Source organism: Physeter macrocephalus, chromosome 4 (assembly GCF_002837175.3).
Source record: "Physeter macrocephalus isolate SW-GA chromosome 4, ASM283717v5, whole genome shotgun sequence".
NCBI classification, from domain to species: Eukaryota; Metazoa; Chordata; class Mammalia; order Artiodactyla; family Physeteridae; genus Physeter; species Physeter macrocephalus.
This window is the reverse complement of record NC_041217.1, coordinates 116,913,584-116,935,541: the sequence shown is the minus strand read 5'-3', so window position 1 is coordinate 116,935,541 and position 21,958 is coordinate 116,913,584. Positions and strand designations below refer to the sequence as shown.

Sequence of the window (21,958 nt, the reverse complement as noted above, 5' to 3'; positions counted from 1 at the left end):
ATTGCTTTGGCTCTTTGGGGTCTTTTGTGTTTCCATACAAATTGTGAAATTTTTTGTTCTAGTTCTGTGAAAAATGCCATTGGTAGTTTGATAGGGATTGCATTGAATCTGTAGATTGCTTTGGGTAGTAGAGTCATTTTCACAATGTTGATTCTTCCAGTCCAAGAACATGGTATATCTCTCCATCTGTTTGTATCATCTTTAATTTCTTTCATCAGTGTTTTATAGTTTTCTGCATACAGGTCTTTTGTCTCCTTAGGTAGGTTTATTCCTAGGTATTTTATTCTTTTTGTTGCAATGGTAAATGGGAGTGTTTCCTTAATTTCTCTTTCAGATTTTTCATCATTAGTGTATAGGGATTGAAGAGATTTCTGTACATTAATTTTGTATCCTGCTACTTTACGAAATTCATTGATTAGCACTAGTAGTTTTCTGGTAGTGTCTTTAGGATTCTATATGTATAGTATCATGTCATCTGCAAACAGTGACAGCTTTACTTCTTTTCCAATTTGGATTCCTTTTATTTCTTTTTCTTCTCTGATTGCTGTGGCTAAAGCTTCCAAAAATATGTTGAATAATAGTGGTGAGAGTGGGCAACCTTGTCTTGCTCCTGATCTTAGTGGAAATGGTTTCAGTTTTTCACCATTGAGAACGATTTTGGCTGTGAGTTTGTCATATACGGCCTTTATTATGTTGAGGTAAGTTCCCTCTATTGGCATGCATCTTCTTTTGAAGTATTAGCTTCTTTCAAGCCACATATATCAAGATAACTTACACTTGAGAAAAAGATACCAGATTTTTCTTTGGACTGATACCAAAGCGGAAGGGCAAAAAAGTATTTCCATCTAAACTTCAAATAGAAATCTTCAATAATGGCTTTTAGTGGTGAATTTTCAGCCTGTATTCCACTCAGTAAGTCTGCGCATGGAGTATTAATGGAACTATCACATAATTTCTTATCTACTTTACATTCCCATATCAGTTAGCACTTAATATACTCTTGAATTTCATTTTCCTCCAAGAAATGCTTTTAAAAGATTCAAAAATGCACTTTTTGCTTTATCTAAGTAACTTTTCTAATACTTCCTTTGAATGGATGCAGTATGTCTCAAAGCATAAAATCCAGTTGTCTAAAGTCAGTAGGTCAGGGAGAAACTGCACTGTCCTTGCTTTATAAAATGAATATATTTTATCTTATTTGCTGCAACGAAAAATATACCCTATATTTAGCTCCAACAGTTTTTTTTTTTTTTTTTTTTGAAAACTGATTGCTATGCAGTAAACCAGACAGGGATTTGGACCACATGATCATTAAGAATCCATCCCTCTCTTCTTTGCTTCCATGAATTTAGAATGTAGTGGACAATATAAATGGGGTTTGTGCCCACATACCAATGACAGGATCTCTTGGATAGTTATTCCTATTGTCAGTATTATGGATTTATATATTAAATGTTTGTAAAGAGGCAAGGTATAGAGAGGCGCTGGTTTAGAAGTTGGCTAAGGGTGAGCAATAGCCACATGCTGAGATCTTCCACTTCAAGGTCTGTCTCTATGGTGATTTTCTTGGCTGGGTCTGGCAACATCAGCCAACATCATCATACAATTGTTTGACTGCTTTCTTAATAGATACTGTTTTCTGTGGTCTAATCAGTCCTGTGTCACATGCAGTAGTAATGAAGAGTGCAGAAACCGACCACTATGAACCAGGCAGGCATGGCTCATCCCACAGATGTAAGAACAGCTGTTGTATTTTTGGACTCTACCCATTTGTCTTCATTCCACTCTCCCCTCCAATGTCAGAAGGTCTTTTTGTTTTATTTCAGGGTCATTTGCCTAATGCTGGCACTACTGGTTTCTCCTATTTCCTAAGTGATCATTAAAATCAAGCACATCTATAAAGATAGTATTAAGAATAATGATCGTGTTTTACATTGTACTTTATTTGACCACTATTCATAAGGGGCACATCATTGTAGAGAGTTCAGGTGCATTAGCTCTTCCATTAGATGATCTGCTTGCCTTCAGTATCTCCCTATCCAATCTACCCCCTGCACTACCATTGGCATTCATTCTAAGGCACAAAATAAAACGTATTACTTCCATGTTTATAAGATAAAACCCCAACTGCTTAGCGTGGAAAGCAATGCCAGCCCATCTAGTCTTGGTTTACCTTTCCAGAACTTCAATTTCTGGCTCCCAATAGGATCCTAGTAAATATTAAGTGAATGAATAAATAAATGAATGAAGTAGATGCCTGCATAATCAAATTAGTGCTGGGGAAAAAGTATCTTGGAAAAAATAGCATTATAAATTTACATTCATTTCCATATTGTCATCCTGGTATATATTAAATAAAACCTTAATCTTTTCCTCTTCATTAAATTCCTCCATCTTGGCAGCTTAATGTACTCCAATTGCTTTTACTGAAATGAAGATTTGCACCATAAAAATCAAACCACAGAAATGTACTTTTCATAAACTAATATCTTTTTGAAACCATTAATGATATACTCTGTTCAGCAGATATGATTAATTTGATGTGTGACAAATTATGAAAAGACAGAGTAACATAGATAACTATTTAACTAAATTAGTGGAAGCAATATGCATTGGACTGTAAGAGATCACCACTGGGCCATGGAAATGGATAGAATAGAGTTTTTCAATGAGAAATGCCCAAACTATAAAAAATAAAGTTTCACATACTAGCTTTCTCCCTAAGTGAAACAAAACGATTAGTTTCTTTCATTTTTGTATTTAATCATATTGATCCACTTAGGATTTTTATTGTTATTATTTTACTTTTAAAGAGCCTACAACTTCATTAAGTTACTTTTCAAGCACTCATGTCTATATACAGTGTTTCTTATAATATAAAGCAAAGGTTAAAACAGAGTTTCCTGGGTCCCATCTCCAGAGCTTTTGATTCAGTAGAATGGAGTGGAGCTCATGAATTTGCATTTCTAACAAGTTTCCAAGGATGCCCATGCAAGGGCAGCTGGTGTACCGACTACTCTCTCAGTAACAGCTGTAGGGTCTTCTTCACATTATCAGAGTTTGCCTCAGTGAAACAAATTTCATTTAATTCCTGTAACTTCACACAATTGTAACAGAAATGGAAATCTGGAACGGCAGTTTTCTTGTAAAAAAGAACGCTTAGGGAGAATATGTTAACTGATATCCAGTATTACAAGAATAGCCATATGGAAGAGGCCCTCCTCTTTATTCCCATATTTTTTTAAGCATTGTGCTAGTCATATTGTATTATAATTATTGTTTCATCTCAACTACTAAACTATAGCTCCTTAGGGTCAGAGAAAATGTCTTATTCCTCTTCCTAATCAAAGCCTAATACTCTGTACTGATCATTGGAAATATGAGAGATTAAAATGATATTTGGGGAACAAGCAAGCCTATCCTTAGTCTACTAGTCCTCCACCATGATCCCTAAATCAAATAAATGCAGGGACAGCAACTAACAGCAAAAGAAATGTATATTCTTTTACTGTGAAACTTTGTCTTTAAACCCAATGGAGCCCAAGTACCATCTGAACCACATGGAGAATTCCTTTCCTCTAGGCTATCAGCAGCTTGGAGCTTAGGACCAAATCAGGCCAGGAGACCTCCTCCAACCCTAATCCCACCCACTAAGTCTCAGATTGTCACAGTGTCGTCACAGAAACATTCATCCAGACAATGCCATTGGAGGAGAAGACAGGAAGTAGAGCCAGGAAGCCATAAATTGTGCCAGTGCTTAGAGGTGCCCAGTGCAAGCCTTCTGAAAATTAAGTCCAGCCGATCTCACTAGCTGCACTAGAAAGAAACAAGTTCAACAACAACAAAAAAAACCGATGAGCAGCAAAGAGAAAGAGAAATGGGTATTACTTCTCAACCTCTTGGAAGTAAAAGAGAGGGTCTTAAGTGAGAGAAACCATGCCTCTACCTAAGACTGTAGCTCAGTGAAAAGTCTTGCTCTAACCAACTTTGGCTACACCTTTCTCCACAAAATTGAAGAGAAGAGGATGAGGAAGAATGGAAGAAGAGTCTTGAACTTGCTTCCCTTAGAGATTCACATTATCCTACTTTTTGTCCTTTTCTGTAAACCCAAGGGTCTTAATATAATAGCTCAAGTCGTGGAGTTTATAACCAAGTTGTGTGGTGCAGAGCCCATGCGTGTTAATTGGGAAAAGAGAGCAGATCAAGAAAACAGATGACAGAACTTCATATTTGCCAGGGTCCCAGTTCATCTGTTCCTGTGTTTAGAATTTTCTACTTGTACATGTCAAACTTAATTTCGAGAGATTCCCAATCAAGACATTAATTGCTTCCCCTATCCTGGAAAAAAAAAATTGCCTACCTGTTTAGATGGTCTCCTCTCTAGGAGGATGATGTCTAAAATATTCTCATCTTGTGAGCTGCAAACTTCATGCAAAATTTGGGTGTTGCATTCCTCTTAGGCCCACATGCTGGCTCTTCTCTATGAATTTCTGGTCTTTTGGAAAGACCACTCTTTCCTCCCCTTCTTTCTCTAGTTAATCCTTTCTTATCTTCAGATTTCAGCTCAACTGTCAGTTCCTCATAGGAGCCTTCCATGATCTCCATGATAAGGTTGGATCTCCCTATTATAATATTCTCATAGTAAGAGCTAATTACCACAGTTATAGATTTATATTTATCTGTGTGATTCTTTGATTAAAATTTGTCTCCTCCAACTGGCCATAAGCTCAACCAGGGAAAGGACATACCTGATTTGTGGTCATTGTTAGTCTTTGGTATATAGAATAGAATCTAGCACATAGTAGGTACATAGGTTTTGAGTGTGCTGTTTGATAAATTATCACAAACTTGCTCCAACTGTTATATATTCTTGCTAACATTTGATATTGTTGGTCTTCTTTCTTAATTTTAGCCATTCTGGTGGGTACGTATTTCAATTTGCATTCCCTGGATTTTTTTTTTTTTTTTTTTTTTTTTTTTTTTTGCGTTATGCGGGCCTCTCACTGCTGTGGCCTCTCCCGTTGCGGGGCACAGGCTCCGGACGCGCAGGCTCAGCGGCCATGCCTCACGGGCCTAGCCGCTCCGCCGCATGTGGGATCTTCCCGGACCGGGGCACGAACCCGTGTCCCCTGCATCGGCAGGCGGACTCTCAACCACTGCGCCACCAGGGAAGCCCTCCCTGGGTTATTAATGATGTTGGCACCTTTTCAATTCATTAGTCATTTGGATATCCTCTTTTGTAAATATACCTGATCAAGTTTCTTTCCCCTTTTTGTATTGTTTTCTCCTTCTCTTATTGATTTGTAAGATTTCTTTTCATGTTTTCAAAACAAGCCTTTTGTTGATTATATATGTTGCAGATATCTTCTTCCACTATGCAACTGACATTTTCATTCTCTTACTAGTGTATTTAAATAAATATATTAGTGTTTTTTAATTTTAAAGCCATCCAATTTTTCAAACTTTTCTGTTATGGTTAGGGTATTTTAGGCCCTATTTAAGAAATCCTTGTCTGCCCTAGGGTCTAGAAGCTATTTTCTTGTACGTCACCTTCTCAAATCTTTATCATTTTACTTTTTACATTTAGATCTGAAAATCCATTTGGAAGTAATCTTTGCATATCTTATAATGTAGGGAGTCAAGAGTCATTGTATTCCATATGAACATCCAATTGACCCAGTACCATGTATTGAAAAGACTGTGCTTTCCTCACTGCGCTGCAAAACCACCTTTGTTGTAAATCATATATTTGGGCAGTGGATCTGATTCTGAGTTCTCCCTCTGTTCCAGTGGTTTACTGGTCTTCCTTAAAACCAATACCACACTGTCTTAATTACTATAGATTTGTAATAAGTCACACTATCTGGCAGTAAGTTCTATCACTTTATTCTTCTTTTCAAGATTGTCTTGAAGATTGCCTTGGCTATTCTTGGCCGTCTGAATTTCCAAATAAATTTCAGAGTCAATTTTTTAATTCCCATACACACATACACACAAAAAAAACCCTGCTGGAATTTAAAGATTACATTAAATCTATAGATCAATTTGGGAAGAATGACATTATGATATTGTGTTTCATTCATGAACATGGCATATACCTCATTTTATTTAAATCTTTAATTTCTGCCAAGGTCTGTGTAGTCTTCTTGTACCATTTTTCACTAGATTTTCCCCTAGGTAATTAAATGATTTTTTTATTATTTAACTAGCATTTTTATTTCATTTTAAATTGTTTGTTCTTAGTATATAGAAATAAAATTCATTTTTGTATACTGTCCTTGTAGGCAGAGACCATACTGAATTTGCTTATTTATTCTTATGGCTTTTAAATTCTTTTGGATTTTTTACACATACAATCATATTATCTCAAATGACTATTATATTTCTTTCCTTTCAATCCTGTGGGGTTTTTTTTTTTTCATGTTTTAATTTACTGTCTAAAATCTCCATTACAGTGTTGACTAGAAATAATGATAATGGGCATCTTTATTTCACCTCAGAGGGAAGGTTTCAGCATTTCCCAGTTAAGTATGATGCCTGCTGTAACTTTTATGTATTTATTATTTATCAGATTAAGGATATTCTCTTGAATTCCTAGTTTGATAAGAGTATTTATTGTGAAGGGATGTTACGTTTTACCAAGTGCTTTTTTCATATTTAAGACGATCATATGATTTTTTTTCTTTTTTATTCTGTTGGTTTGGTAAATAACAGTGCTTGATTTTTGAAAGGTAAACACATTTTTCATTCATGGAATAAACCTGAATTGGTCATGGTGTATATAATCCTTTTTATACATTGATGGATTCATTTGCTAATATTTTACTTAGAATATTTGCTTGCGTTCATGAGTGAGATTGACCTATAACTTTTCTTCCTTTCAATGTCCTTGTCAGGCTTTGGATTCAAAGATTATGCAGGCCTAATAAAATGAATTGGGAAGTATTTACTTCTTTATATTTAGTAGAAGGGTTTCTGTTAGATTGGTGTCTGATACAATTACTAGTGAAGCCATCTGGATTCAGAGTTTTCTTTGTGTAAGAGTTTTGAATTGTGGATTTAATACCTTCCATAAATAAAGAGCCATTCTGGTTTTCTGGTTATCCTTTTTTTTGCGGGGGGAGAGTTGTGTTTTTCTAGAAATCTGTCCATTTCATATATATTTTCCAATTTGTTTTCACGAAGTGTTTCTTAATATCCTATTTTATCATCTTAATCTCTGTATGATATTTAGGGGTACCTTCCTTTTTATTCTCAACATTTTGCCTTTTCTTTTCCTTGATTAGTTTCACCAGGGATTATCGATTTTATTAGTGTTTTCAAAGAATGAACCCTTAGCTATAATGTGTTTATTATGCGTTTTAACTATGTATGTAATTTAATTTATGCTCTTATATTTTTCCTTTGTTAGTAGACCTAAAAGGTCTGATTATTTTTTTCTTCTTTTTTTTTTTAACCATTTTGAAATGGATGCTTAGATCATTAATTTCAACCTTTCTTTTTTCCCCTAATATATTCATTTAAGGCATTAAATGTCCCTGTAACTATGGATATAGCTACATCCCACAAGTTTTGGAATGTTATATATAATTTGATCATAATTTAATTAAAAATATTTTTATTTCCATTGTGATTTCTTTGACCCAGGAATTATATTGAAATGTATTGCTTAATTTCCAAACAGGGATTTTCTATTTTTATTTTTATTATTTATGCAAAGTTTATTTCCACTGTAGTCATTAAAGATAATCTGTGTGATCATTTGAAATTTGTTTAGATTTCCTTTATGGCTCAGAATATGGTCAACTTTCTTAAATTTTCTGTCTGTATTTTAAAATTTTTGTGTTCAACTTGATGGTTATAGTTTATAAATATATATCAATTTGTTAATTAAACTCTTCTACACCCTTACTGATTTTTTTTCCGTATTGATTTTTTTGCCACTTGTTCTATCAGTTATTTGGAAAGATTTATGAAAATCTCCCACTCTGACTGTGGATTTGTAACTTTCTACTTTTAGTCCTGTCCAAGTTCAGTATACTTTGAGCATATATTATTGGGTAATGCAAATTAAGGGTTATTATGTCTTCCTGGATAATTAAATCTTTTATCATAATGAAATGACACTCTTTACCTCTAGTAATATTTCTCTCTCTAAAGTCGACTACTTTGTCTGATTTTTTTTCACCTTTATTGAGGTATAATTGGCAAATAAAAATTGCATATGTTTAAGGCATACAATTTGACGTTTTGGTATATATATACATTGTGAAGTAGTCACCACAATCCAGGTCACTAACATAGCCACACTTCACACAGTTACAGCTTTCTTCTTTTAAAAAAAATTTTTTTGTGTGATGAGAACATTTGAGCTCTACCCTCTAAGCAAAGTTCAAGTCCACAATACAGTACTATTAACTATCTGTGGTCACATTGCTGTACATTAGGTCTCCAGAACTTATTCATCTTGCATAACTGATACCTTGCACCCTTTGACCAACATCTCCCCATCTCCCTCTCCACCCAGCACCTGACAACAACCATTCTACTCTCTGCTTTTGTGGATTTGACTATGTTCGACTCCACATAAAAGTGAGATGATGCAATATTTGTTTTTCTGTGTCTGGCTTATTACACTTAACATAATGTCTTCCAGGTTCATCCATGTTTTCACAAATGGCAGGTTTTCCTGCTTGTTTAAGGCTGAATATTTAGCTGTGTGTGTATATATATAAATTAATATTATAATTTTATATATAAATTAGTATTATATATATGCATATATATATAACTAATTTTCTATAATACTAATTTTCTTTACCTATTCATTCATCAAGGGACTTTTAGATTGTTTCCATATCTTGGCTATTGTAAATAATGCTGCAATGATCAAGGGAGTGCAGATATCTCTTTGAAATACTGATTTTATTTCCTTTGGATATATACCCAGAAGTGGGATTACTGAATTGAGGTAGTTCTATTTTTAAATTTTTTTGAGGAATCTACATGCTGTTTTCCATCATCGCTGAACCAATTTACATTCCCACCAACAGTGCACAAGGGTTCCCTTTTCCTCACATCCTCACCAACACTTATCTTTTGTCTTTTGATAATGGCCCTTCTAACAGGTGTGAGGTGATATCTCATTGTGTTTTGTTGTTGTTGTTGTTTGTTTGTTTTGGGGGGTATTTTTTACCACACTGCACAGCTTGAGGGATCTTAGTTCCCCAACCAGGGACTGAACCTGGGCCCCAGCAGTGAAAATGCCAAGCCCTAACCGCTGGACTGCCAAGGAATTCCCCCGTTGTGGTTTTGATTTGCACTTCCCTGATGATTAGTGATTCTGAGCACATTTTTTTTGTACCTGTTGGCCATTTGTATGTCCTCTAATGAGAAATGTCTGTTCAAGTCCTTTGCCCTTTATTTTGTAGAAAATGGATTGTTAGGCATTTTATTAATTTAAAAAATTTATTGAGGAATAATTGTATTAATTACAATTATATTAGTTTCAGGTCTACAACCTAATGATTCCATATTTGTATATACTGCAAAATGATCACCACAGTAAGTCTAGTTAATGTCCATCATCATACATAGTTATAAAAATTTTTCCTCATGATGAGAACTTTCAAGACCCACTTTCCTAGTGGATACTTTCAATTGATATTTTCAATTTTTTTTCCTTTGCCCATTTTTAATTGGATTTGATTTTTTTTTTTTTTTTTTTTTTTTTTTTTTTTTTTTGGTGGTATGCGGGCTTTCCTCTGTTGTGGCCTCTCCCGTTGTGGAGCACAGGCTCCGGACGCGCAGGCTCAGCGGCCATGGCTCACGGGCCCAGCCGCTCCGCGGCATGTGGGATCCTCCCAGACCGGGGCGCGAACCCGGTTCCCCTGCATCGGCAGGCGGACGCGCAACCACTGCGCCACCAGGGAAGCCCTGGATTTGATATTTGTATGGTTTTACCACCTTTCTATTGGTTAATGTTTCCATGGTATGTTTTTTCCATCCCTTTACTTTTAGCATTTCTGTGTCTTTATATTTCAAGTGTACTGCTGTATTGAGCACCTCTGATGCCCTACCTTATATTCTCTCAGCCCACTTTTATTTGACCTTTACTGCTGTGACCAGTTTTGTACCCATGTAATGCTGCGCAGGACGGCAACTCACTGACTTCCTGCCCTGAGATATACACATTGTGAAAGTGTGAAGGAGGCAATGGGCCAAGGGGGGTACTTTTGACCAGCAGGGGACAGGCTCTGATAAATAGAGGCTCCTCACACGTGTCCCCTTAGAAGGGCCAGCAGCATGGCGTCCAAGTCTCCATCACAGTGACTAACCCAACACTGCACCTTTGCACTGGCTTGCCCCCTCCTCTGCATTCTCCCCAGTCCCCACTCCTGCTTTCCTGCCTATGGCTGCTTTGATGCTACAAGACCACATGGCCTGAAAAGCCTAAAATGTTTGCTGTCTGACCCTTTACAAAAAAAGTTCGCTGATTCCTGTTCTACAGATTATGACACGCATCATTAACGTATTCGTGTCTCATAGAAATCAGTACTTTTGCCACTTCCTAAACAAGACCTTAGAACAGTTGAACTTCATTTACCTGCCTCATGACTCATCTCTATTTTAAGTACCACAAGATACTTTTAATATTTTTTATATGGTCAATCTTCATTTAGGTTCACCCACAGATTTATCATTTCATTGCTCTTCATTCATTCCTCTGGGCCAGATTTCTATCTTGGATCATTTTTCTTCTACTAGAAGAAAATTCTTTAATATTTCCATCAGAGTAGAATTTCTGATGAGAATTCTCTCAGTGTTTGTTTGCTTGAAAATATCTGTATTTACTTTTAGTTTTTGAAAGATATTTTGACTGGATATTGAAACCTAGATGGGCAGTTATTTTTTATTGGCACTTTAAAGATGTCATTTCATCGTTTTCTGGCTTTCATTGTTTCTCTGGCAAATTTAGCTGTCTTGTTATCGCTCCTCTAAAGGTAATCTATCATTTCTTTTTTCTGGATGCTTTAAAGATTTTTTGGGGGGTCTGTCTAGCCTTTCAGCAGTTTTATTATGATGTGCTTAGATCTGAGTTTTTTCTTCTTGGTTTTTATATTGCTTCTTGCATCTGGGACTTGATATTATTTATGAGTTTGGAAAATTCTTAGCTATTACATTTTCAAACACTGCTTCTTCATTTTCTCTCTTCTTCTTCTAGAATTTTCTAACCATTGTCTCATATGTCTCTGTTGCTCTTTTCTGTACTTTTCCTCCCCCTCTCTCCCCCTTGCTTCACTCTGGATATTTTCTCCCGAACTTTTAGTTCACTAATTCTGTTTTCAATGCTTAATTGGCTATGAACCCATTTAGTATAATGAGGATATGGGATGATTCTAAATGGAATTTAGTCCTGTGAAGGCTGATTCACACAAACTCTGATGGTATAGCCCTTTAGGATTCCAACCAGGAACCTAAATTGGGAGCAGCAGTAGTAGTTTCTTGAGCTCCTCCTCCATGGTGGGCCCTATATTCCAGTTTTTGTCCCCTCAGCCCCATAGTCCATTAAGAGCTTTGCCTAGAAATTATCTCCATGATAAATGATAGTTAAGTCCAGGTATCTATCCTTTTTTCCTTCTTGATCTAGTCTAGCCTCTGCAATAATGGTGTATATTCAATAAATGCTTAATGGGTGAAAGAAATGATTTCTTTTACAGTTTCCCTATAGGCAGAATTAAGAAAGCAAATTTTAGCCCAGTATTAGAAAGAACTTCCCAGTTCTTAGAGTTATCCAGAAATGAAAGGGGCTGCCTCAAAAGTAGTGAGGCATCACAAGAAATGCTCACAAAGAACATTCAAGTTTAAAGGTTCAAGTTTAAAAATCACTTGTCAAGAGATTGTAGAGATGATTACAGGTTTGGCATTAATTTGGGCTAGATAACCTCCAAGATTTTCTCAGCTCTTATTTCTGTGATTCCAGTCTTTGTTCCACCTGTGATCTTCTCTCTTTGTGGGTTTTTTTTTTTTTCATACTTTGCTTCTTGATTTCTGACAGTGATCTGAACTATGGAGTGTAGGCCTTTTAACATGTCTTCGTAAAGAATAGGGCAGTCAAAAGCACTGACAGTTAAGAAGAGAGCTCACTAAAATAAGCTCACTTAGTAGTCTGATACTGTGAATAATACATCTTTGCTAATCAAAGATGGTCATAGGTTCTTTTTAACAGAGTAATCATTCAGATAAGGGACATTGAGAAAATGGATAGAGGAAGATTGACTTGTCCATATAATGACAGGGAAAAAAAGATTGATTTAGTTGATTCAGTGGGAGCAATTGGGAAGTTTACTTCCCAATTTTACTTCCCAAGTTTACTTCCATGTAGACAAAAGTGATATCTTGGTCTTTGTTCTCATTTATTTATTTACTCACTCATTCATTCAATCAGCAAATACATTTTGAGAACATAGGTCAAGAAAAGGTATGCCAAGGATCCACTTTGTTTGGTGATACTTTTCAACGTTTCATGAGTGAATTTCATGAAATCTTTCTAGGTGCTTCACATCTTCTGGGAAAGAATGGTGTCTGCTTCTATTTTACTTTTTTGGGGAAAAAAACATAAACAATTAAATTGTTTCTTTTAAAATTGAACACTGTTGGAGAACGAGGGTCCTAATGAGTGGGCATATGCGGGGGTGACTAGGAATCAGGTGAGCATGCTTGTGGCTGAGATCACTGTTGAGCAGTCAGCTGGTTATCCCAGCTGCCATGGAGGTCTCGCCTGTTCCACGTTTTAGTATTTTGTATCACTGGTTATATGTTGTTTAGTTTATACCAAGAAAAGACAGCAAGTTAATTACAATTATAAAATTAAATAGCTTTGCAGATTCACTTCAAAGTCATGTATATCAGACCTGAAGTTGCATTCATTGATCAAAAATCTTAGATATAAAAAATATATTAAAAAATAAAAATAAATATCAAATACGTAGGAATAATTTTCAAATGGGCAAGAACATTACATAGAAAACTACAGAGCTCTGCAATAAAAAGTATTGGGAGAAATTACAGAAACAACAGCAACAACAAATATCTTAGATATTCTACTTGTTTCCTGTAAACTTATAACTGTTTTTTTTAAAGTCTATTAATTAAAATAAACAAAATGCAGTTTTATTCAAAGTGTAAAAAAGTCTTTTAATCCATTTCAAGCTAATTTCAATAGCCAATTCTAAAAGACAAAATATAGTGATGATTACATATTTAAGTCTCCCCATAACCTCATTGTGTTAAGTAGGGAGAAGCACATACATTGCAGTCTGAAACAAAACACAAAATATATTAAAGTAAAGCATTTAATTTGTTTAAATGCAAAATCCAAGAATTTCTAAATGCAAGTTTTACCTGCATTCAACACTGAGCTAGTAGTTGAAATTTTTTTCATATTTTAATATACAATATGACCAAACCAAGAACAATATAATGTCATTTTAATTTTTTTAAAATAAATTTATTTTTTTAAATTTATTTTTGGCTGTGTTGGGTCTTTGCTGCTGCGCACGGGCTTTCTCTAGTTGCAGCGAGCGGTGGCTACTCTTTCTTGTGATGCGAGGGCTTCTATGGTGGTGGCTTCTCTTGTTGAGGAGCATGGGCTCTAGGCGCGCGGCCTTCAGTAGTTGTGGTGCGTGGGCTCATTAGTTGTGGCTCACGGGCTTAGTTGCTCCACGGCATGTGGAATCTTCCCGGACCAGGGCTCAAACCCCTGTCTCCTGCATTGGCCGGCAGATTCTTAACCACTGCACCACCAGGGAAGCCCTGTCATTTTAATTTATTTGTCAAAAATTGTCTTCTCCCTTATATGCTATTCAAAGTAAATTTAAAAGGATGTCATTTGTTATGTTGGGTAAACCTGAATATTACCAAAGATTTTATTTAATTTGAATTTTGCATTATAATATTTGATAGTATAAAAGTTTTAACTTCAGATAATCTCTTTACCATATATCACACAAAAATTACAGAGTGATTTTGTAAATTGTTAAGGGTTCTCAAAAGCTATTTAAAAGTGTTTTATGGGACATATTAAACTACTGAGATGGGAAGGGAAAAATAGTTGAGAAAACTGAAGTTCAGAGATACTGAACCTTTTTCCCAAGGACAAATGACTAATAGCAGATTCTAGATATAAAATCAGGATGATCTGATTCTAAAATTCATGCTCTTAATCACTTATGCAAGTATGTGCCTGTGCTTACACAGTGGCAGTGGGAACTGCGGGAAGGGGAATCTGAATAGTGTTTCAAGACAAAACTCCACAGTCCATGGTGATAGCTCCGAGAGATTGAAGTTTGGATAAGGGTTATAAATGATATTAAGATTTCTAGCTGAGAATTCGAAAAGACACAACGTTCATAGCAGCGTTATTTATAATTGCCAAGGTACGGAAGTAACCTAAATGTCCATCAGCAGATGAATGGGTGAAGATGTGGTGTATATGCCACTTGCAGCAACATGGATAGACTTGGAAGGCATTATGCTAAGTGAAATAAGTCAGACAGAGAAAGACAAATACTATATGATATCACTTATATGTGGAATCTTAAAAATACAACTAACTAGGAAATAAAACAAAAAAGCAGACTCACAGATATAGAGGACAAACTAGTGGTTACCAGGGGGAAGAGGGGAGGGGCAATATAAGAGTAGGGAATTTTATAAAGGAGTTATTATGGGATTATATGAAATCACATTTGTGAAACTTTTGAAAATTGTAAAGCACTATAGAATTTAAAGAATCTTTCATTCAGGGCTTCCTTGGTGGCATAGTGGTTAAGAATCCACTTGCCAACGCAGGGGACACGGGTTTGAGCCCTGGTCCGGGAAGATCCCACATGCCGCAGAGCAACTAAGCCTGAGCACCACAAATACCAAGCCTGCACTCTAGAGCCCACGAGCCACAACTACTGAGCCCGCGCACCTAGAGCCCGTGCTCCACAACCGCAATGAGAAGCCCACGCATCACAACGAAGAGTAGCTCCCGTACCTACTCACCGCAACTAGAGAAAGCCTGTGCAAAGCAACAAAGACCCAACGCAGCCCAAAATAAATAAATTTATTTTTTTTTAAAAAAGAATCTTTCATTCAATTAAAAAAAAGTTTTAAAAAGGACTTCTAGTTGAGAGATTCAAGAAAGTAGTGTTGCTACCATAAAAATAAATAAATAAACAAATACATATATAAGCAAGATGGGAATTTCATTCAGGTAAAAAGGTGCTGGAACTGATTTGGCCTTGCTGAGTCACACGTAATATTAAGACTTTCAGGGACTTCCCTGGCAGTCCAGTGGTTAAGACTTCGCCTTCCAGTGCAGGGGGTGTGGGTTCAATCCCTGGTTAGGGAGCTAAGATCCCACATGCCTCACGGCCAAAAAACCAAAACATAAAAACAGAAGCAATATTGTAACAAATTCAATAAAGACTTTAAAAATGATCCACATCAGAAAAACTTTACAAAAATAAGACTTTCAGGTAGAGCCATCATATAAGCATTTGATAATATAGGACATAAGTGCTGTTGAAAGTCATTGCTACAAATGTACATTTGGAATCCGTCAACAAAAGACTGGTGGTTGAAACCAGAAAATTTTTTTCATATTTTAATATACAATATGACCAAACCAAGAACAATATAATGTCATTTTAATTTTTTTAAAATAAATTTATTTTTTTAAATTTATTTTTGGCTGTGTTGGGTCTTTGCTGCTGCGCACGGGCTTTCTCTAGTTGCAGCGAGCGGTGGCTACTCTTTCTTGTGATGCGAGGTCTTCTATGGTGGTGGCTTCTCTTGTTGAGGAGCATGGGCTCTAGGCGCGCGGCCTTCAGTAGTTGTGGTGCGTGGGCTCATTAGTTGTGGCTCACGGGCTTAGTTGCTCCACGGCATGTGGAATCTTCCCGGACCAGGGCTCAAACCCCTGTCTCCTGCATTGGCCGGCAGATTCTTAACCACTGCACCACCAGGGAAGCCCTGTCATTTTAATTTATTTGTCAAAAATTGTCTTCTCCCTTATATGCTATTCAAAGTAAATTTAAAAGGATGTCATTTGTTATGTTGGGTAAACCTGAATATTACCAAAGATTTTATTTAATTTGAATTTTGCATTATAATATTTGATAGTATAAAAGTTTTAACTTCAGATAATCTCTTTACCATATATCACACAAAAATTACAGAGTGATTTTGTAAATTGTTAAGGGTTCTCAAAAGCTATTTAAAAGTGTTTTATGGGACATATTAAACTACTGAGATGGGAAGGGAAAAATAGTTGAGAAAACTGAAGTTCAGAGATACTGAACCTTTTTCCCAAGGACAAATGACTAATAGCAGATTCTAGATATAAAATCAGGATGATCTGATTCTAAAATTCATGCTCTTAATCACTTATGCAAGTATGTGCCTGTGCTTACACAGTGGCAGTGGGAACTGCGGGAAGGGGAATCTGAATAGTGTTTCAAGACAAAACTCCACAGTCCATGGTGATAGCTCCGAGAGATTGAAGTTTGGATAAGGGTTATAAATGATATTAAGATTTCTAGCTGAGAATTCGAAAAGACACAACGTTCATAGCAGCGTTATTTATAATTGCCAAGGTACGGAAGTAACCTAAATGTCCATCAGCAGATGAATGGGTGAAGATGTGGTGTATATGCCACTTGCAGCAACATGGATAGACTTGGAAGGCATTATGCTAAGTGAAATAAGTCAGACAGAGAAAGACAAATACTATATGATAGCACTTATATGTGGAATCTTAAAAATACAACTAACTAGGAAATAAAACAAAAAAGCAGACTCACAGATATAGAGAACAAACTAGTGGTTACCAGGGGGAAGAGGGGAGGGGCAATATAAGAGTAGGGAATTTTATAAAGGAGTTATTATGGGATTATATGAAATCACATTTGTGAAACTTTTGAAAATTGTAAAGCACTATAGAATTTAAAGAATCTTTCATTCAGGGCTTCCTTGGTGGCATAGTGGTTAAGAATCCACTTGCCAACGCAGGGGACACGGGTTTGAGCCCTGGTCCGGGAAGATCCCACATGCCGCAGAGCAACTAAGCCTGAGCACCACAAATACCAAGCCTGCACTCTAGAGCCCACGAGCCACAACTACTGAGCCCGCGCACCTAGAGCCCGTGCTCCACAACCGCAATGAGAAGCCCACGCATCACAACGAAGAGTAGCTCCCGTACCTACTCACCGCAACTAGAGAAAGCCTGTGCAAAGCAACAAAGACCCAACGCAGCCCAAAATAAATAAATTTATTTTTTTTTAAAAAAGAATCTTTCATTCAATTAAAAAAAAGTTTTAAAAAGGACTTCTAGTTGAGAGATTCAAGAAAGTAGTGTTGCTACCATAAAAATAAATAAATAAACAAATACATATATAAGCAAGATGGGAATTTCATTCAGGTAAAAAGGTGCTGGAACTGATTTGGCCTTGCTGAGTCACACGTAATATTAAGACTTTCAGGGACTTCCCTGGCAGTCCAGTGGTTAAGACTTCGCCTTCCAGTGCAGGGGGTGTGGGTTCAATCCCTGGTTAGGGAGCTAAGATCCCACATGCCTCACGGCCAAAAAACCAAAACATAAAAACAGAAGCAATATTGTAACAAATTCAATAAAGACTTTAAAAATGATCCACATCAGAAAAACTTTACAAAAATAAGACTTTCAGGTAGAGCCATCATATAAGCATTTGATAATATAGGACATAAGTGCTGTTGAAAGTCATTGCTACAAATGTACATTTGGAATCCGTCAACAAAAGACTGGTGGTTGAAACCAGAACAGTGGAAGGGAGCTGAGAGAATAAGAACCTGGAGAGGGAAAAACAAAACAAAACATTATCTAAGCCTCATAAACATCATTATTTGTGAGTGTTATATTTTTAAGGAAAAAAATTTGAGCAAAGAGAAAAAAAAATACAGAACAAAAAGTTAAATGAGAACCAGGACAATATAGAATCATGAAAACCAAGAGATAGTAAACATGGCTAAAATTCGTTGAGCACCTACCATTGATCAAGTTTGTGCTGATCTTTTTTTTTTTTTGGATCTTCCCGGACCAGGGCACGAACCCGTGTTCCCTGCATCGGCAGGCGGACTCTCAACCACTGCACCACCAGGGAAGCCCTGTGCTGATCTTATTTAATCTTTATAATAACTCAGGGAGGAGGTTCATGTATCTCTTTTGACAGATGAAGACATGGAGGCTTAGTAAAGTTAAGACATATGCCCATAGCTCAGCTGATAAATCCTAGGGCAAAACTGTAATCCATGTTTCCCAGACTCCAGGGTCCATTTCCTAACCAGTGGTCTCAAAAGTGCACAAGGCAAACCACTGTAGTGTGGGAAGAAAATGTTAAAATTACGATTATCATATGTCATCCTTTTAAAATTGTATTTTTGTGTGTATTTTACAGCATACATACTATTATGCAATATATTATATACATACATATGTATGTACATATGTAATACAATATATTAGTATGGTAGTACATGGCTATCATACATTCATGCATAATTTATAATTTAATAAGTGTATATTTACTGAGGTAGATGCACAAATAATTTACTAATGTGAGGATACAATAAAAAATTTTTGGAGATCATTTCTTTAAAGCTCTATGCAAAACTGCCTCTTTTTCTTGTCCCATTTTCAACAAGAAAGTACATTCACTTTAAATGATCATGTTATCTTTTACATACATTACTAGTTCTAATTGAGTTAAATAAAAACTGTTTAGTTCATAGGTACTTTTCATGTTATTCCTTGGTATTTTCAGAAATTCATGAAGGCCTTTGAGCCATTTGATTCTTTGTAATAGTGGAGGGAACACAGACAATAGACCAGACAGACCTGGGTTCAAATATCACCTTTGACCTTAATGACCGTGTGACCTCAGACAAGTACTTAATTGCTCAGAGCCTCAGTTTGCTCATCTTTAAAATGGGGAAAATATTTACCTTGCAGATTGTTGTAAAGTTTAGCAACAGCATAAGGAAATAACTTAGCACTGGGCCTGGCATACAGTACATACTTTTAAAAGGGCAGCACATAGTAATAATAGCAGCAGTACTTGTTTACTATAGAGAATATCTGTAGCTCAATAGTCATTTCACCTCTAAACAAGTCACATCTACCTTTGGCAGAGTTTGGCCTATATTGATCTTAACTTGAAACTTGAAAACTTATTTGAGCATAGACAAAAAATATTTTCCAGAAATTTGGAGGGCCACTGTACACGGCTCTGTGAGTTGAAGTATACCATTTACATGGACTGTAATAGCAATAGCTCCTCCTGGCTTTGTGTGGAGCCGTAGCCCTGGAAATATGCTGGCAAAAACATAGAGGGTCAAAAATATGGCAGCCTCCACAGACCCAGAAGAGAGAAATGCCACTGCCCAGACTCACATTGGTTGGTATGTTGAATGCCTGTCTACTTGTTTGATGCTCTCCACAGATCTGTACTCCCGACTTGGTGGTGTTCCTGGCCTGTACCAATCAGAGGCTCAAAGAAAGATTAGTGAAGCGCGCAGAGCAACAGGGGCGGCCTGATGACAATTTGAAAGCTACCCAAAGGAGACTAATGAACTTCAAGCAGAACGCTGCTCCATTGGTTAAATACTTCCAGGAAAAGGGGCTCATCATGACAGTAAGTTAGATATACTTTGCATGTCTAGTACAAGAACGATCTTTCAGATTTCTAATTATCCTATGTTCTTCTCATTTAGAAATCCTTTTACCTTAAAAAAGTGACTTTTCTTGGGTGGAGATCCAATGAAAAATAATTGGTAATTTTGACCTGATTTGCCTTTATTAAGCCATGATGGTAAAAACACTTTCACTTTAGTTTAATTGACTTTACAAAAAATGATAAATTTTAACCTTGGCTAGAATTCTGTGGCCCCCAAATTTTAAAGTATTTTAAAATAATTTTTTTGATAATTTTAAGCAATATTGGCCCAGTTTCTCAACTCTTCTGTCTTTGAAAACCTAATAAAATTGATAGACTTATAAACAGAATTGATACAGTGTTATATTAGACTTAAATTGTAAGTTAGACTTTATCATAGGTTACCACATAAAGAAATGAGATTCTGATGGCCCAAAAAGTTATTAAGGGTTTGACTTGTCATAAAGAAGTGATATTGTCTCAAAATGGAAGGCATCTATCTTTCTGCTCCATCGATACAATGCAAATATTAACTTTTTTCATAAATAGTTTGTTTTGTGGTTAATGATACTGAATGTGCCAAAGAAAGATGAAGCTGAATTACTGGTTAGTACAGTTATTAGAATACAGGAAGCTGGAGGTGAAAACTCAGCTAAATTTATGATCCCCACACATCAGAGATTCAATTATGGAATAGAGGAGACAGAGGATCATTGGCCAGCTGAGGCATTTTGCAGAAGAAGACACTAAAACCAAAGCAGCTCGGGGTGCTCCATGATGCTAGCAGACCTCGGCATAACCCTCCCTTCAGCCCTTAGCTCTTCTCACGAGACCAGAGATTCTTGTCTAGTGGGGCTACAAGCTTTGGAGAATCTGATGAAAGTGATACATGCCCATCCCAATAAAATGCACATAAGATGCTTTCCATAAATTTTAGGTAAATCTACTGAAGCCCATCCACAGAGCTCCTATGACCTAACAATTATTGTGTTAAAAGTCTCTTCATTAGCCTAAAATGCCCTTAGATTGAAAGAGACAGTCAACGACATTTGAATAATAATCTCTTTGCAGTCTTTTTAGCACTATAAAGAAATATTTATTAGAATTTGCCCTTTGAGTCAAAGTTGTCATGTCAGAGAATTATAAATCTGAACTGAAAGTTGTTCACAATGCCAGAGTCCATTTATGGTCTAAAAGAGACATTGAGTGATATGAAAGATTCAAGAAAATCAGGGTGGATGTTTCTCTGGCTCTTTTTTGTTGGGGTTGTTGCTTGTTTCTCCTGGAAATTAGCAGTGCTGACTTCTGTGTCATGTCATAAAAATAGAAATTTACCCTACAGACCAAAGCCCAACTGCAAGCTGCAGAGCCAGAGTTTTAACTGATGTTTGCAAGGCTTAAAGGTATTACCAGGGTGTCTCTGATTACTCCCTGCTTGTCACGTTCATCATCACAAGCAGAAGATATTTCCCAAATGAATGCAGAGTGGGGACTGTTAATCTACTAATATTTTGCATGGAGGTGAAATGCCATTGCCTCTAATCGAGGGAGTCAATAACAATGCGGATGACAGCCTGTAACCTCCCTGCTAAACCCCCATGAGCTTTAAGATAAATGCCTCTAATTACTGGGAGAAGACTTGCAAAGGTGACTTGAAAGGTGACTTTCAAAAGTCACCTTTTGAAAATCGGTGAACACAAACACAGGCTAAGCTCTGGGAAATGTCACTGGAAATTTTAGTCTGACAAAAGAGTGGGTGCAGTATCCTGAAGCACATGTCCTCCTTCAGAACCTGGATCATAGGTCGCTCTGGGAGTTAAAATATACTTGGTAGCATTTCTGCTTTTAAAGATGGGTTAAATTATTAAAACGGTTATCCTGATTAATCAAAAACATATTAAGATTTTAATAAAAATCTGGGAGTTAATAGATTAAACCCGAATATTTCCTTTTCTCTGTAATTTTTTTTCTTTTGCTTCTACCTGCCCCTCCTAATTGATTCATTTATTCATTCAGTAAATATTTATTGAGAACCAATGGGTGCCAGACCCTCTGCTAGGTGCTAGGGGTGCAATGCTAAATAAGCAAAAGGTAAGGATCTTTATTTTATTTCCTGACACACTTCACACTCCTAGAACAGTGCCTCTCTGGTACACAGTACGTTGCCAGTAAATGAACAGAGCTTGCAGTCTATGGGGAAACAGATATTAAATAATGAG

The 21,958-nt window shown here is 36.4% G+C and overlaps 1 protein-coding gene across 1 annotated transcript in view; it reads left to right on the top strand.

Annotated features, from left to right (window-relative positions):
• AK5 (adenylate kinase 5) overlaps positions 1-21,958 on the top strand; it is a 244,602-nt gene that overhangs the window by 39,787 nt on the left and 182,857 nt on the right. The window contains exon 6 of the mRNA XM_007111492.2: positions 19,527-19,718. Coding sequence (XP_007111554.1) covers positions 19,527-19,718 — 192 coding nt within the window. The remainder of the gene's footprint in view (positions 1-19,526; positions 19,719-21,958) is intronic.